At 37.2% G+C, this 16762-nt stretch overlaps 1 protein-coding gene across 1 annotated transcript; it reads right to left on the bottom strand.

Annotated features, from left to right (window-relative positions):
* Window positions 1-257: 257 nt before the first annotated feature.
* LOC147518457 (sec-independent protein translocase protein TATA, chloroplastic-like) lies at window positions 258-3519 on the bottom strand. The gene is made up of 2 exons (XM_086590295.1): window positions 3166-3519; window positions 258-562 (listed from the first exon to the last, which is right to left on the bottom strand). Exons 1-2 carry the CDS (start codon window positions 3460-3462, stop codon window positions 428-430), a joined length of 432 nt encoding a protein of 143 aa, XP_086446421.1. The 5' UTR covers window positions 3463-3519; the 3' UTR covers window positions 258-427.
* Between the last annotated feature and the right edge of the window lie 13243 nt (window positions 3520-16762).

The raw sequence follows: 16762 nt of genomic DNA, 5'->3' as shown, positions 1-16762 counted from the left end.
TCCTCTTTGTTGTCTCCTCTTCCGCCCCTATATGAAATACACGTTGTTTGAGATGTGCAATCTCAAAGCTTGAAATTAGAGGTTCTGATGATTTTTGTGATAACGGGACAACAAATCTTCAGAAGACATTAGGTGGACGAGCCAGGCATACCTACTTCCAGTTGATCGTTAAAAGAAATAGAGGTCACTTGGATTGAAGCTACCATGTTCGAAGGATAATAAACCCTGCCTGAAAATTTGGCTAAAGAGACATCCAATGGTTACCAAGTCGCAAAACAATATTTGAATATCATTTAAGCACTAAAATCCCCACTTGTTATACATAGTGCTGAAAAAGAATTGAGAAACACCAGTTCAAACAGCTTGTTACAAAACTGTCACGCTACAATTGCATTAGCCAAGATGATATGAACATGCTTTGAAGATTTTACAGACTTTCCTCTGTACTTGGGATCTTGGTCTCGTTCTGCTTCTCTTCACTGATAGTTGTGGTCTTCTCAGTAGAGGATTCAGTCAGTGGCTCGGGTTCTTTTTTCAGTTCCGACTCAAACTCCTTCGCTGCCTGCAAATTTTGTAATATTCAATTTATGTTTCTAGGAAAGGGGTAGTATATAGATGAGGAGAGAAACCATCAATAATGAATATATAGTCAAGCATAATAAATATCTGCAAAGAAAATGAGAATGATCACTTCTCGTGACAGTGGAAAATAGCATTCAGATATTGCAGAACCACGACAAAGACTAATGACAAGAATAACGTTCTATTATTTGGGGATGACCTGCTACCAAAGTTGCATGTCCTGTATGCGCAATCTATTATTACCAGCATCCAGTCAGTATTATATTTTTCAATGGCGTTTCTCTTTGAATTCCAAGGGTTCTGATTTTGGAAAGTAAACTTCCCATCCAGTCAATATTATATTGTACAATGGTGTTTCCTCAGCTAGTTTTTATGTCTTTTCCTTCATACATTCTAGTCAAGCTGCTGCTCACTCTAATGAGTTTCTACAAAGCACTTACTACCAGCCTACTAGAAAGTTTCTTGTAGCAAAACCTTTCTTCACATTTCCATGGGTGTCATCTGTAGAGAATTATCAATGTATTACAATACAGTAAAATGAAGCTAAGATACAGACGTACTTTGTGCCCCAACAAGTTCTACCCCAGAAGATCCATTTAATACAAGGTGGCAAGGTAATCAGACCATGTTCTAGATGAGTGTCTATCTTTATAGTTTATAAATATCAGGATCTTATCTTACTTCTCTATTCTCCATCCAAATCAGGATGATCATCTATCTATGCAATTAAGATCATATGGGGCATGGAAGACAAACAACGATGGACTGTTCATTTAGCTTACTAGTTTACAGCCAAAAGAAAAAGAAAAGAAAAGAAAAGGGAATGTGAACTGCATATCCATGCACCTCAACTGAACAAGAGAAAAAACGAGTAGAGAGATTCAACTAAGCAAGAAACAGAGGTCATTGATGATTAGAAGGGAATAACTTGGGCATTCCTGATTAGTGATTAACGATAATATACACATAATAGAAACTAGAATAGAGTTACAACTAAAGCATACACATATTAGATGCTGGAATAGAATTACAACTCACTATGGAGAATAGGCTAATAGCTGCTAAGATAAAAGTTTCAGAGCAAACGATGGTGAGGCAGTATCCTCGAAGTAGTAGAACGTTACAAAAATGATTAAAGCTTTAGAAGTGGCAACGGCAAGGACACGACATTATACATAATGAAAAGTACCCTCTACATGGAGAGACTGAAACACTATTATGAGAATGCATACCATTTAACGCTTTGAAAGTGATGATGTGGTCCAATTGAAAAAAGGTAATTTGCAGTTGAATTTCTCGATTTCCACATTGCCAAGGCACAGATATAAGGGAGAAGGGATTAAATGTGGGCTGAATAAGACCACAATGCCTACTTGAGGATGCAACACAAATGGGCAATACTTATAGAAATAAGAAAATTTCTGTTCTTGGCTTATTGCTAGAGTCCACACCTCATTCAATCTTTGTTATAATGAAAGCAATAGCAGCTAATCCTGTTCACCAGAGTTGCTACTTATGATTGTATTAGATCAATAGTCTTTAGACATGATGGTTACTTTTGATTTAAATAGAAACCTGTGAGATTTCAACAGAACCTAGGACGTTTTCAGTGAACCTGAGTTGATAAGATAAAGTCAGGAAGGAGGCACCATTTCTTGATATTCTCATCTTCATTGAATCAATCAAGGATGATCTTCCTTGAAGTTTAGTATAGTGCTTTATGCTTCAGATTGTCAAACTAATTTATTGTAGCATCATAAGACCTGTTCACAAAAAGAATAAGCTTCCTACTATGCCATTTGATTCCAGATATATATATCTCTTTAAGAATCTTCATTGTCATCATAAACTTCAGTCTGGTCTTGATCATAAATTCATTATTGCTATAAGCCTATAAATCGAACCATATCGTTCTACTTTTAAGTTCTCAAATGCCCTCCAGGTCTTGTACTTTTTACAACTCCATCCTCTAAAAGAAGTCCCACATGGAATCATTTGTACTCTTTAAAGCACTGGTACTTATTATGCAGTAAACCAGCAGGCCTTCAGAAGGGAGTCTCAGAACTCCATTCTTGTTCTACCTAATAGAATCATGCTTTATAGTTGTCCAAACCTAAATGGATACGGTCTTCTAACGGCTACCCTCACTCTGACTGAAATATCAAACTACCATAATTACAATTTATGAAACAATGTTGAACCAATCAACAGTCTGTCTTGATGGTTGGATTGGGTTACAAAAGCCAACTTATAGGAAAACACAAATTAGTGAACCATTGCACTTCCTCCTCTCTTACTTAGTAAAAACATAATAAGATCACTACTCCCCTGATCCTCTCCTAGTGATACTACCCAAACTAGGCGAAAAATGTCACTCAAGTCAATATAATTCAATAAACAAGCAGAGTTACCACATATCAGCTTCTCTCTAATTCCAAAAAAACTTGAAAACATCCAACCTTCCCTTCAAAACTAATGCCAAACAAACATAAAAATCTAATCTTTATACTCCAAACCATTTAAACTACACATTAATCACAGAAATGAACAAACAAACAAACAAAAAAGTCAAACAAAACTAACCTGTTGAAAGCTTTTAACAGTTTTGCCAATACTCTTTCCAACTTCAGGTAACTTCTTGGGTCCAAAAACAAGAGCAGCAACACCAGCTATAACAACAAGCTCAGGAACACCAAGACCAAACAAACTTCTCACTGTAAGACCCTTTCGACTTCTGTTTCTGTTCAAAACCAAACAACTAGTCCTCTTCTTGTTGTTGTTCAAGAGAATAGTTCTGCTACCATTGTTGAATAAGGAAGAGTTGCATGAAGAAAAGGGCGTTTTTGGAACTGAACAAGTTATTATTGCAGAGATTTCCATTGTTGATTTTTTAGTAGGTGTCTCATTTTTCTTTGGTTTGTAAGTTAGGAGATTTTATAAGGAGATAGATAACGTTTTCTTTTGTCATGTAGAGATGAGTAGACCAAAAATATCGCTGATATTTTACGAATTGGGGCGAAATATATCGGTTTTGAAAGATTAGTTTCGAAATATTTTCTGCCGGCGGCCTAACACACCTAGCCGTGAAACATAGTCGCAGATTGTGTCGCCTCAAAATCGGGAATTCAAAACTGGTTAATTTAAGAGAGCCGAATACAAACACAAGACATTCGTCCCATAGCCCATTTGTGCTTATAGAACCAGTGTGTTTTTTAAATCACTCTCAAAGACAATTTTTAGGTGTAAATCATTCGGAAAACGAATTTTCAAGTGAAAATAACTCGTAAAGACAAATAGTTCAGATTTGAAATAAATATTTTCCAATTTTATTATTTCAGTCGTTTTGCTATGAACAATAAGTGTTCATACATTATGTTGATGTATGAACATTGATTGTTCATACCAAAACAGGTTAACATACCTCATGCAATATGTTGAGGTATAAACAATGATTGTTCATACTTTAATATGTGTTCTTGTTGATCATACATTATGTTGAGATATATATAAACATTGATTGTTCATACTCCAAATAAGTATGAACAATATTCCAATAGGTGTTCTTATTAATCGTACATTATATTAAGGTATGAACATTGATTGTTTATCCAAATAGGTATGATTGTTCATATAAACAATGATTGATCATAGCTCATGATGAGGTATGAACAATGATTGTTTATACATACACTAAATAGGTATGAATAATGATTGTTCGTACTATATATACTGGGTCGTTTCGGTGGGGTCGGACTACTTATTATTTCACATTAGGGATATACTTGACATTTCATCTACCCGAACCGTTTTTAATTTCGCGTCAAGGGTATACTTGACATTTCATCTACCCGGTTCTTGTCAGTGTTTACAAAAAAAAAATGTCCTTAAGAGTTACTTTCTCCCTGATAAAAAATTGGACTCCAATATAGTCTCTATACAGACTTCTATAGTTTCCAACTTACCATACTCACAGTTTTAAAAGACTTAGCCCGTTTCGTGAAATAAGTATATCCATGAAGATTTCAACTGACGAGAAGCTTGCAATTGTTTTTTAAAATTGTTTATGATATAAAACACTCGAAAACATAAAAAAAATACAACTTTGTTATTTCTAAGACTTGGAATTTGCAACATGTCCACTCCCCAGCTTACCCAAGTCACAAACATTACCACCAGTCCAATTTCAACTGGATTGTTAAATCTCTCAGGAATTTATTGTTGATTTTAGAAGTTGTGTTGTAGAACTCCTCATTTATAGGTCCTTCATTTCAAATTTCTCCTTTAAGCCAACCTTTAAAATGCTGATGTGGCCCTCTATTTTGAGGGTTTGCACGTATTGGTGATGTCCTAAAGTTGCCATTTTTTTCACTCTTGTTTCCATTTTTAAAAAATATAGCATTAGTTGAAGTATGAGACTTGCTCAGAAAGTAGAGAGTTTTGTTGGGTTGTTGCCCCTCTATATTTTTATACCATTTTTATTTATTTATTTATTTTTGCTAGGTAAGTTCAAATTTATATTGAAAATTAAGGAAATGTTAGATAGATTGAGTGTTTTTTTCAAGCAAGTGTCCCACCGTCCTTTAAGCTTCACGGGCTATTGTTGTTGCTTTTCTGTTTAATAGAGCCGCTAATTAACTATATAAATAAACAACCCTTCTCAATAACTAAAATAAAAGTTATAGCAATTTGTCTGTTTTTTGTTATATAAAATGCCCGAAATGACTATTATTGTTTTTATTGTTAAATTTTATCAAATTTCATGTTTCAATTTTTTTTTTGTTAATACGAGAGTCTCAATGAATAAAGTTGAGTTGAAGTCATCAACAAACAAAAACATATAAGTACCCATGATAATGTTCAATTTTTCGCTCTCATCAATTTCAAATTTATCTCGACAAAACATTATGGTACAACTCCTTCAATGATAATTTCTTTCCTGAAACAATCACCAATTCTTGTAGATCTGTAACTTGACAATCATTGATATCCAAATAGTAAGCCCCCATTATATGCTGATTTCTTTCTCGTGTTTATATATATATATATATATATATATAAGGGATCCGTTTACCATGGTTTTTTTATACCATGCCCCTTTACAATATGAGTTAAAAGCTAATATTTTTGTGAATATGATCTCCTAACTATGGATAGATTTTCTATAAAAATTCAGCTCATTTGGAAATTTCTAACATAGTTAAAAATTATTGTCAATTTTGAATTTTTTTTAACGGCTCAGATTATTCAATTTCGCAATCGTCTTTTGACATAGTTAAATAGTATCAAATGAGTTGAAATTTTATAGAAGTGATCTTCATGGTTAGTTGAACACATCCACAAAAAAATATGTTATAATTCGCGTTGTAGGTGAAGTTGTTGGGCATGGTATAAACTATGGTATAAAAAGTATGGTAAACGAAATCTGTTCATATACAGCGCAGCTCCTAAAAGTATCTTAAATAAGGATCAAATCTAAAACAACCAACAACTTCACATATAAAATGATTTAAAACCTAATATTTTGTGTATATGATCTACTAATCACTAGTAAATGGGCACGTGCATTGCACATGCTAGGAAAGAAAAATTGGAGAAAGGAATGAATGCATGTAAATTAGAATAGTAAATTAAAAAGTTCAATAAGGAAAAAACTTCTTTGTTCAATTAGATTTTTGATGCTCTACCATCAATTTTTTTTTTTGTTGGTTTAAATAAGTAGGTAGCTTGGACAGAGAAAGAATTTGTAGCTAGCTTAAAAAAACAATTATTATTATTATTATTTTTATTTAGAAACGATCGGATTTGGAAACAATTAGAAAAAAGTGTATTGGACACTGTTAATATTTAGAGTGAATATGTGGAGTGAATTAAATGTGTAAATAATAGTTTTCCGGAAGATGGTTATGTGGCAAGATTACAATTTAAAAACTTTCAATATAATGTGGATCTTATTTCATGTGTATGGAGATTGAATGATTCAAATGATGGAGTGTTGTTTTTTTCAATCCATCTATATGGAGGCGACCAAAGGAAGAAATTATGGATGCTAGCTAGTTGCATCGCTGAATTCTTACATTGGTTATTGGTCTCCATTATGAAAATGTTATTAGCACCCAACTCCACATGCAGAACTTTAGCAGGTTTTGAGCTTCAACTTAATTAACATAATGCAATGCAATGTTGGTTCTTTGAGAGTCAAATTAAGTATAATGATTGAGTAGTTAGCAGCAGGTGTGTTTCGACCCCCACCTACGTGGCAAACGTTCATTGGTAGGAGTCTCCACTTTATTCGTTTAATCGACAGGGCTAAAGCCCAATTCGCAATATCATGGATCAATGTACAGGCCCATTAACTCATGTGGCTAAGGCTGAACCTTAGCCACATGGCTTGCCACTAATGTACGTTGATTTATGTCCAGATTCGTTTCTTGTCAAAGAGATAATTATCAGTTGAAAGTTATAGTATATCACAATTACTCAAGCTACAAGATTACTTGAGCTACAAGGACTCTCTACTCTACCTATATAAATACCAAACTATTTTTCATTCAGAACTACGTTCTTGAGACTTGATCCCACTAATAATTTGGGTAATGCGTGAGCAACCGCGTAGATGCTGATCTCATCATTCCCCGATCACCATCATTTTTCTAATTACTTTTCTACGTTCTTCGTCTTTTTCATCAACACTTGGTGTTTTGATCATATTTGGTCGAAACAAGGTGCAAAGTGCACGGTGAAAGAGTGAAGAGGCATTATAAGCGTGATCAAGGTCCCGATGTGATTACTGACGATCATCACGAACATGATGGTCAAGGACAACTTGGCGCTGACAGCATAATACCTTCTAATACTGTCGTTCCACCAATGCGCCAAATTATTTAACGTGAGGTTATTGCCTCTGACAATTCTCCAGTATCTGATGCGGATAATGTAAGTCATATGTCTCGAGAAGCACTTCTTCAAAAGTTAAAGACGTTCGCGAAACGAAATAATTACTCTGGCCATCTTAAACGACGCAGCTCCACTCGCAGATGATGTTGTATCTGTCACACCACAACGTCACACACGCCAACGACATAATAGTGTGTGGGATCGTTTAAGTAGTGAGGATGAGATTCGCGATATTCGCAACAGCCATCAACGAGTTAAGAGTAATGGGCGACGAATTCCCCGACCTCAGTCGAGAAATCTCCACCCACTTGGTCACGTTCTCGGTAGGCAAGGTACTGCTAATAATCGTCCGAATGCACCCCACGATCCTACAAATTATCGGCAAGTCCCGAGGAATTCGAGTGGCGAGCGAATAATGATCGCACTCATGATCGGAACCATCAGTATGGTGAAACACTTCAGCAACGCGGTTCTTATCATTCTGAACATTATCGTACTGAAAGCCCAACGTACCATCCACAATCATCTCGACACGGAAACGATGAATCTTTGTCGTTTTCTTCTCGTTATGTTCGCTCCCATAGGCATCATCGTGACTATGATCACGATCCAACATATACGGATCTGATGACTCCTCAACGTGTCAGAGAAATGATTAAAAAAGCTCTTCTGGACAGCGATCCTTTTGAATTGACACTAGAAAATCTGGCTGTTGAAGATGGTATTTTGGACAAATTTTCTCTCGCCGTCCAAAGGGCTATGATCTTAGCACTTTTCAGTGTTTTTAGAAGTTGACTTACTACGTGCTAAAACTCAATAATTCCTTACTCACTATTTTTTTTTCTTTGAGAATGTCAATCTAGTTCGAGTAGGGGTTTCGTTCCAACTTCTAAGACAAGAATTTAAATGATCACAACTGGAATCTACACTTTGGAGAACTAAGTGAGAAGGATTTTATAGATAGATTTTTTTTATACAAGTTATCTAAAATTTGTAAGTTTGTTTATAGTTAAATGAAAGAGAGAGAGAGATAGGGAATGATTAATCCTACTCATGCAAGGCCTAGCTACAAGTCTTTTAGAAACAGGTCACTACCATCTCAAATCCCTAACATAATATACCTATCTCTAAACATATCATGCTAGCATGTAGAATTGAAATGATATTTCATCTCCTCGAAATATCATTCCAACTCCTAGTTCTACTTTACAACAATTGATCGATAATTGTCAATCTCGTCATTTTGGGACGGGATGAAAAATAGAACCTAAGTCTTTTAAGTAGTGATTTTGGAATCCTAAATTTGTAGCATGATCCTCACATGAGCATCATTAACCCTCCCTTGGGAGAGTTTTAGCTCATGATCCTAGGATTGAATTAAACTACAAGAAGATATGTGAAATGAAAAAGAAAGAGAATGAAACAAGAAAACTACAACCTGTTTACCTAAATGAAGAAGAGTTTATTAAAAACTAGAGAGAGTTCCCCATTAACAAGTTACAAGCTTTTCTCTAAAAACTAAGAACTAAAAACAAAATTAAAGACATGGATGTAAATGAAAAGTAAAAGTCAAGGAAGTAAAAGCTTCCAACTCCCAAAATCAGCCCCCCTTTACATAAGAGAGCCTTTTTCTCTTCTCCCACGTGAAACACTCTCCTCTCATTTATTTTTCACTTATCCACAACTAACCCCCATTTGACACCTTTCATTTTTTTAGATAATCATCACCTAAATCCAACTAACTCATTAACTTCATGCAAGGTGTCAAATTTGCACCAATTATTTGCACCTTTGTCTTGACTTGCATGATGACTCATCAAATCTTATGGGCCCGCCTAGTGGGTCCACGTCTGATGTCCCGTGGCAGTCCGGTCTTTTGGCATTTTTACAACTTCCCGCCTATTTGTAGAGTTCATCGCACTGATCGTCGGAGCAGCTCACTCGTCGCATTCGGAGTCCTGGTTCAAGAGATATGAGCTTCGGAAGTTTGATGCTTCTGTGCACGTAATCCCGTTTCTGACTAGATTCTATACTATTTGAGTCTTTGGGCTTTAGTCTGAATTTGTTGGGCTTCACATGGGCTTGATCGGAAGGCATGTGTATACTCCCTATTCCGTGCTTAAATGCTGGCTTTATCATAATTTTTATATTAGTTGCTCCAACCTGCAAAAAGCACGAAGATGCGATTATTTCATGATTATTAAGCACAAAATTGACCGAAATGTTATGTCTCTACATGTTTTTATAATACAGTTTTGGGTGCTTATCAGGCTACTCATAACAAAGACTTCAAACAACCAGAGTTTGATTAATATGATGATGTCGAGGGTTGCCCTATGCTTCATGTGATTAATTTCACAAACAAACTGGTTTTATCGGGAGGTGATGATGCTTTAAAATGCAAACTTTTCCCTTCTACATTAAAAGGGGAAGCGTTGGTATGGTTTAGCGAATTACCTCCGTGCTCTATACGTCGATTCAAGGACTTAATCGAAAAGTTTTCAAGACGTTTTCATCATAATCTCAAACATCCAAATGGAGTCCGAGTTCTTTTCAACATCAAGCAACAACGTGAGGAAACTCTCCGTAGTTTTTATCGCTGTTTTCGCCAAAAGTCGCAACTGAGATTTCTGAGAAATCCGATCTAATGGTGGTTTACGCTTTTAAAGAAGCTATCTTGTTTGATAAAGATAGATTATACAACTCTCTTGTTCGGGATATTCCATCTTCCCGACGTGCGTTATACCAGCGAGTTCAACAATTTATCAATGTTGAAGACGACGGTACTTTCGAACTTCTCGTGACAAAGATAATAAAGGAAAGGATTTCAATGATCAGCAAAATAAACGTAAGAATCCAACTTTTGATCAACAAAGAACCTAGTCGAAAGCCTCAGATAAGAAAGAAGACTCCGAAGCGGGGACCGAAAAGCCTTTTATCGATTTTGAATTAACTCCGCTTAATACCAAATATCGCGGTAGTTTACGACAAAATCAAGGATAAGAGTCCGCTCACTCCACCGTTTCCCCCTTGCGGCGACACTAAAACAACTTCGCGATAAATCATTATGGTGGAAATTTCATAATGATTATGGTCATGAGACGGAGAATTGTCGGTCTTTGGGGAAGAATTGAAAAGCTTGTACGAATGGGAAACTTGATCAATATGTGCGGAAAGAAAGTAACAACTCAAGCTTTAATTATCACTGATCACAATGTCATTAAGGTTGGACATGCCATCATTGATTCATTGTCCATACTCGAAAACCGCTTTCGTCGTTCTAAAGTCAAATATCCGCCTAATTTGTAACGGTTAACGGGGATCAATTTAGTGGAAGGTTTTCGCCGACGGAGACTATTGAAGATGAACCATTATGTTTCACCGACCAAGATCTAATGGGCGTGCATGTTCCTCATTATGATGTTGTCGTGATAATCAAGCATTATCATCGGTATCGTGTACAATGTATAATGATCGACATTGGTAGTTCAGCTAGCGTCATGTTTTCTGGGTGTTATCGCAGTATTCCTTTTATTGATAACTTGGTCACCCCTGAAAATGCGCCTATCGTTGGTTTTGATGGTACCGCTACTTATTGCGTTGGAAAGGTGTCTCTCCCGGTCACTCTTATCACGAGGAAGGAAGTCAATATTGATTTCTTATTGATGGATTGTAAATCCCCTTACAATGTCATCCTTGGTCGAGATTGGATTCATTATATGGAACCTGTTGTCTCAACATATCATCAAGCCATCAAGTTCCCATTCAATAAAAAAGTCATAGGTGGTCTTTGATCAACCGCATCATCTAATTTGCCACGACAATGTTCTCGATGATTATAAGAAGTCCGAAGTTGTTGGATCTAACTATTCTGAGTTCCAACGCCATCAAATAGCAATTACGACATCCCGACCTTCATTTTACTCTGCCAATAGAAATGTTGAAGGACCCCGACAAATCGATTCACTTTTAGAAGTTCAAATTGGCCAACTCCCTCAAGAGACTACTTTTATTTCAAAATTTAACTTCGAGGAAGAGGAGAGACAAGAGCTTATTTTGTTATTCTTGAAGAATAATCATGTGTTTGCTTGACAAATAGAGCAAATGCCTGTATAGATCTTTCGGTGGCTTGTCATAAACTTCGACATTGATCCTAATGCAAAACCCGGTTTCGACAAAAGCCCGAAGAATGGCCCCCTAGAAAGATGAAAGTGAAAGACGAAATCGACCGTCCTCTTGTCCGTTAACTTTATAAGGCCCTCGTGACTTATCCAACATGGATGTCAAATGTTGTCGCAGTGCCTAAAAATAACGACAAATTACGTGTTTGTATCGATTTCACAAATCTCAATAAGGCTTGTCCGGTTCATCCGTATCCATTGCCTCGTATATCTGAAATGGTCGATGCAACATCTGGGTTTCAGCGTTTGTCTTTTTTGGATGCTTATTCTGGTTATCATCAGATTCCGTTATTCATTGAGGACCAAGAGTTCACTGCATTCATTACGGACCAAGGCATTTACTGTTGCCAGGTAATGCCTTTCGGTCTGAAAAACGCTGGAGCCACATATCAAAAGCTAGTCAACACTATTTTTTCTGACCTACTCGGAAAGACAGTCGAAGCATACATCGACGACATGGTTGTCAAATCTACAGAAGCACCTGATCATCTTACTGATTTGCAAGCTATTTTCGACAGACTCTCCAATTTCAACATGCGTTTGAATCCGGCAAAGTGTTCTTTTGGTTTATCATCTGGTAAATTCTTAGGATACATGATGACTAGACGCGGAATTGAAGCAAATCCGGATCAGATTCGAGGTTTCCTTGAAATGCCTTCTCCGACGTCAAAGAAAGAAATTCAAAGACTTATAGGACGCTTGGCTGCCCTAAATCGCTTTATCTCTCGGTATTCTGATCGATGTCGTCATTTTTTCCAAACATTGAAAGACGCAGTAATTTGGACGGAGGACTGTGAACTTGCATTTCATCATTTGAAAGCATACTTAGTCCAACCTCCAGTTCTTGCCAGTCCAGTAACGGGGCAGCCTATAGGTCTGTATTTAGCCGCCACTGATCATGCCGTAAGTGCCGTCTTATTTGTCAACGGTGGCGATGGGCGTCCTATATTCTTTGTTAGCAAGACTCTTACAACTGCTGAAATAAGATATTCTCGAGTAGAGAAAATTGCATTGGCTTTGGTTCATCTTTGCGACGCCTTAAACCTTATTTCCGTGGACGAAGTCGTCAAAGTTTATACGGAATATCCATCGCGCGAAAGCTTTTTCATAATGCTTTCGGGAATCAAGTCGCCTTGCGAATGGGAAAGTTACCTTAAACTTATAGCATTGTGTTTGAAACTCGCGTCTGGAGAAAAGGACAAGCTTTGGCTTCGCTAATGGCTGATTTTCCAATTGAGGATATTCTTATGTCTGACGCGTTACTAGACGAAGAGAATGTCGTCGACAACACGCCATTACCTCTCAGGGATGATGATTTGCCAAACTTATCAGATGTATCTGCTGATTGTTGGATTGTTTACACTGATGGTTCGCATAATAAGTATGGCTCGTATTGGGTGTGTAATCTTGCAACCGAATGGAGAAAAATTGAGAAGTCAGTTGCGTTTAGGTTTTGACGCTTCAAATAATGAGGCCGAGTACGAAGCTGTCATTTGCGGCTTGCGCACTGCTCTTCATTTGGGGGTGACTAAGCTACAATTATTCACAGATTCTAAGTTAGTCGCTAGCCAGTTTGGTGGATCGTATGCAGCTCGTGACGATAGAATGGCGGCTTATGTGGACTTAATTCATCGGATTGCTCGAAATTTTGATTCTATCAGTATTGTGCAGCGTCTGCCTCATGACGTGCGACATCAGCGGATTCTCTCGCATGTTTATCCGCGGCAATTAAGTCAGAAATATGTTAATATGGGAAATCTTCCAGCAACGGAACTTCATCCAATCTTGAGCCCTTGGCCGTTTGCAAAGTGGGGTCTTGACATCGTCGGTCCTCTTTCGAAAGCTCCTGGCAGTGTTCGTTTCTTACTCGTCGCAACTGATTATTTTACCAAGTGGGCTGAAGCTATGCCCTTAGCCCAGATCCATTCTTCAGATGTTAAAAAATTCTTATGGCGAGACATTGTTTGTTATTTCGGTATTCCAACATCATTGACTTCCGACAATGGCAAACAATTTGATGTTGAAGAAATTCGACAATTTTGTTTTGACTTGAAGATTAATCACAATTTTTCGGCACCATACCATCCTCAAGCTAATGGACAAGCTGAAGCTACTAACAAATCCATTCTTGCAATGCTCAAGTGACGACTTCAACAAGCCAAAGGAAATTGGGTTAATGAACTTCCTGCGGTTATGTGGGCTTATCGAACCACACCTAAACATTCAACTGGATTTTCTCCGTTTAATCTTGCTTACGGTATGGAAGCGATCTTGCCTACAGAGTTGATGACACCAACCACACGAACTTCTAACGTGGAATTGGAGTCGAATGATCAAGCACTTGCTAAAGCCAAAGCCTTGATAGATGAGACAAGAGAGGTTGGTCTTCAACAGTTAATTCGTTATCAAGCTGATATGAAACGAAAATATGATAAGAAAGTTCGACTTAAAGTGTTTGAGAAAGATGACTGGGTACTCTGTCGAAAGACGAGGTTGATAGATTCCGGTAAATTTGGAGAAAACTGGACAGGTCCATACATCATAGATCGCCCTGTCACCAAAGGATCTTATTTTCTCCAAGATTTAGATGGGAATGTTCTCGATAAGCCGTGGAATGCGTTTCATCTGCGCAAGTTCTATAAGTAGATTTTAGTTGTGTTTTTCCGTTATCCTGGAGAAATAAAATAATACAATATTTTGTTTCCAGTTCAGGCATGTATTTTCCGTTGTTATCTTTGCATTTTTTAAGACTCGGTAATCAATAAAGAAACAGTTCTTTCACTTCAGTTCCAATGGTATAATTTTGGTTTTAGCGAACCTTATAATCGCTACAACAAAATCTGGCAAAATTACCACGTTTAATTTCGTCAGTCTAAGTTAAACGCTTTTACGCTCGCTTAGTCGTTACTATCGCTATAAAAAAAAATCGGAAAATTACCACGTTTAATTTTAAAATTGGCCTAAGTCAAACGCTTTTACGCCGCTTAGTCGTTACTATCGCTATAACAAAATCCGGCGAAATTACCACGTTTAATTTAAATGGATCCTAAGTTGAACGCTTTTACGCCGCTTAGTCGTTACTATCGCTACAACAAAATCGGCAAAATTACCCGTTTAATTTCGCCATCCTAAGTTGAACGCTTTTACGCCGCTTAGTCGTATTATCGCTACAACAAAATCTGGCGAAATTACCACGCGTTAATTTCGTGGCCTAAGTCGAACGCTTTTACGCCGCTTAGTCGTTACTATCGTTACAACAAAATCGGCGAAATTACCCACGTTTAATTTAGATGGGGTCTAAAGTCGAACGCTTTTACGCTCGCTTAGTCGTTAATATCGCTCCGACAAAATATGACGAAATTACCACGTTTAATTTCATCAATCTAAATTGAACGATTTTACGCTCGCTTAGTCGGTTACTCACGCTATGTCAACATCTGATGACGTTACCCGTTTAAGTTTAAATGGGTTAGCGTCGGAGCATTTTTTCGCTCAGTCTAATTTTGCAAGCTTAAAGTTAGCATTGGGGGCGTTTCATTCTATTTCGTGTCATCTATACAATTCAACAACATTGTCAGTTTTCCACAGGTATGTTATTTGACATCACAATGATATTCAATTGCCAACACATACTTTATTTTATTCAAAAAGAATTTTTAGCTCTATAGTATTACAAATGCAAAATCACATGATCATTGGTTTGGGCAAATCCAATGGTTCCTTACAAACTTTTCGCATATACAACTCGTACAAATATTTGTAATTCATCTTCTCACGTTCTAGTTCATCTCCCGCTTTCTATTAAAGTCTCATCAATTGTCTTACGGACGATTCACAATGTGCCATTTGCACGTGATCTTGGCCGAGACGCTCGTTTAAATATGTCATTCGCTTGTTATTTTTCTCTGCCTCTTTTTGCGCACGTTTAAGTTCCTGATCTTTGGTCGCCACGAGTGCTTTTAATTCTATCACATCTGCTTTTAAGTGTTTGTGTTCTTCCATTATCTCACAGGCTTTTTCAAAGTCTTCGTATGATCTCTGCTCGGCTTCTTCCGTCCGCTCGGTTAAGTTTTTGTTTTCATCTTCTAACTCTCTGTTGGTTTCGCTTAACGCTTTGTTTGCCTCTTCCAATTTTCGGTTGAATCTTTTTACTTTCTATATTTCTTCTACGGCATTGACTTCATTCGGATCGATACTTTTCTTCGCAACTTTTTCATGAATTTCTTTGGCCCGTACTACCGCCGTTTTAACCTGCGGCGAAAAATATCTGTTTTCATCAATCTTTCAGACTTAAACACAAGTTTGCAATAAATGATTAAAAAAAAAATACTATCATACTTGGTTCATAGTATCGAAAATCATTGACACTGCTCTGTCATATTCTCCGATGTTCTCCGTATTCTGGTCACAGTTTTGATATTTTTCGAGCCCCTCCATTGACGTGGTCTCTGGCGATACCTTCGCTTCGTCGTCCAGACTTGAACATCTTTGCTTCATATACCAATTTCATCGATTTAGTGTCGGACATAAATTTCTTTACCATCCTAACGCAATAGTAAAAGTCAACGGTCCACTTACTATTAACAGATTCTGTGGTTTTCCTCCATGAGTAGTATTACCCCAGACAGTACTTGCCAGTGGGGGTTGGATTCTTTGCTCCTGCATTTTGTTTTGCCGTTTGTTTTCTTTCACCAACTTTGTGTTCTTCGCTGCACTATCTTTTGTAAGTATCACGGTTTCGTTCTTTTCCCCGCCATTCTTTTCCTGTATATACCAAACCAAAGCAAGATATTACATCTCCCCACACTTTTACATATATATGTTTTCTACGGTACATACATTTTCCTCTTTGTGTTGAGAATGTACTTTGTTTCGTCTGGGCTGTTTTGTGCATTGTAGTCTCGTCCCTCGAGGCATCATACATTGTAACGTTGGTTGTCTCTCTTGATCTCCGTTCGCCCGTTTTCTTATGGAACATCTTCTTTTGTACAATTCGCTATTTGTGTTTGGCAAGCTCAGCACTAATTCTCGCTGTGTTAATTCCGTTCCATCTTCTTTTTCACTATCGCTATCGCTGCCAAATATTGCATTTCTGAGAATCTTAT

The sequence above is a fragment of the Coptis chinensis genome, chromosome 2 (assembly GCF_015680905.1).
Source record: "Coptis chinensis isolate HL-2020 chromosome 2, ASM1568090v1, whole genome shotgun sequence".
NCBI classification, from domain to species: Eukaryota; Viridiplantae; Streptophyta; class Magnoliopsida; order Ranunculales; family Ranunculaceae; genus Coptis; species Coptis chinensis.
This window is presented reverse-complemented; position numbering and strand designations above follow the sequence as displayed.